We start from the raw sequence: 1,717 nt of genomic DNA on the forward strand, positions 1-1,717 counted from the left end.
GTCAATATGAAATAACAGTAGTAATCGAAAAAGATTTGATCTATTTTTTTAACAATATATTTATTAGGACACGCTGCTTTAGCTCTAAGCAACCGAGGGTATTTCTTAACAGTACTTAAGACTAGGATAATTCCTTGAATAAAAACTTCATTGGGTTTGGTTCATATTTACTGATCACCGCAACTCAGGAGGATTTGGTCCACTAATTAATACTCCACTGGTTATCGTTCGTCTGGACTTCCTCTTCAAATTGGATACGACTTGAACTGTTCTGGATGTAAGAAATTACCCTCTTGTTATACTCCATCCAACGAAGAATTCCGGTATTAGGTTGTGATATCGAAGAAGAATAAAGAAAGATGGTTTCGTTTGTTAAAAATCTTATATTTTATTTGGCTTGTACAATCGATCTATTTGACTGGCAGTTTCAATGTAGCGCAAAATGAAAACATTTTTTTTGCGCTCATATCCAAGAATACTGTACGAGTGGCAGATCATTAAAAATAATCGTTATTACTTAGTCTTGGCATCAGGCATCAGTTTTGTAAAAAAAATCCAAAATAATAATCATTTCTTATGTCGCTAAACTTGATCCGAGCCGCATCCATCAGGCAGACACTGCTCCTGGCAGCCTATCCAACCGTCGGACGCGACTCGGTTCCTACTGTCTGTTCAACCCAGCAACAGCAGTTTTTTCTTGAGCAACAGCTTCTTCAGCAGAATAGCCTGCGGATCCTGAGGGTTCACGGTATCGTCAGCGGCTCCATCAGCTCCGAAGATACTCTCGTCGTTCACGGCGGGTAGCGCAGATACCAGTGCGACAGCCAGAAGCACGAGGCAGATGGTCTGTGGGACGAAAATAAGAAAGGATTCAAACTTTAACACTTGTGTGACACTTTCGTTTGGAACTTCACAGAACACACGCAACACTTGCGATTCACTTAGAAACCAAATGTAGCACTTCCTGGTGTGTTCTACTGTCTGTTTCACTGTAACTTCGGTCTGAACGTACCATGATCAGGAATTTCATGTTTACTAATTGGGTTGGCTGCACGTCGACGGCGAAAGAAGCGTTTGGATCGTTTAACGACACTCGACTGATAGTGACCCTTGCGGTGGCGCGGATTTTTATACCGACTTGGAAGTGCGTACTCAGGGCGTCGTGCGATCCATAGTTGATCGGGTATCGACCATCAACTTAGTCCCGGTTCGACTGAGCCAACCTCGTGCCGTATTCCTCTCACACTGCCCCGCAACCCGATCAAGACACTGGAGATACTGGTCGATGTTGTTTAATGGTAGCGTACGCGCGAAACGAAGTCTCGCCACACACGTCGTATGTTTCAGACGCTATATAGTTGAGTGAATTGTATAGTAGACCATACAGGTTTAACAGTTTTAGTGTTTCATTTGTTTTATTTTGCCACATTATATTGGCTACGGATTCGTTATTCTTTCTTTCGTTTGTTGTCGGTTGTCATGTTTGTTTCAATTCAAGCAGGTTTAGTCTTGCGCGGAAGCCAAGACGCTCACAACGTGTGCTCTTTGTGGAAGATATCGGTTGGCTGGGTCTAAAACTTGTTACTTGCTTATTTCAATAGTTCTGTGTACTTATCAGCAAAAGCTTCTGAAAAACGCAAGACGCTTACCGTTAGTTATAACAATAATTTGCAATAATGATCAATTTTACGTGCTACTAGGAAAATGTGTAATATAG

The 1,717-nt window shown here is 41.8% G+C and overlaps 1 protein-coding gene across 1 annotated transcript; it reads right to left on the reverse strand.

The window, feature by feature from the left end:
- Positions 1 to 363: 363 nt before the first annotated feature.
- LOC131436213 (uncharacterized) lies at positions 364 to 1,171 on the reverse strand. Its single transcript, XM_058604827.1, has 2 exons — positions 1,013 to 1,171; positions 364 to 846 (listed from the first exon to the last, which is right to left on the reverse strand). The coding sequence occupies exons 1-2, from the start codon at positions 1,028 to 1,030 to the stop codon at positions 673 to 675; spliced, it is 192 nt and encodes a 63-aa protein (XP_058460810.1). The 5' UTR covers positions 1,031 to 1,171; the 3' UTR covers positions 364 to 672.
- Between the last annotated feature and the right edge of the window lie 546 nt (positions 1,172 to 1,717).

The sequence above is a fragment of the Malaya genurostris genome, chromosome 3 (assembly GCF_030247185.1).
Source record: "Malaya genurostris strain Urasoe2022 chromosome 3, Malgen_1.1, whole genome shotgun sequence".
Classification (NCBI taxonomy): domain Eukaryota; kingdom Metazoa; phylum Arthropoda; class Insecta; order Diptera; family Culicidae; genus Malaya; species Malaya genurostris.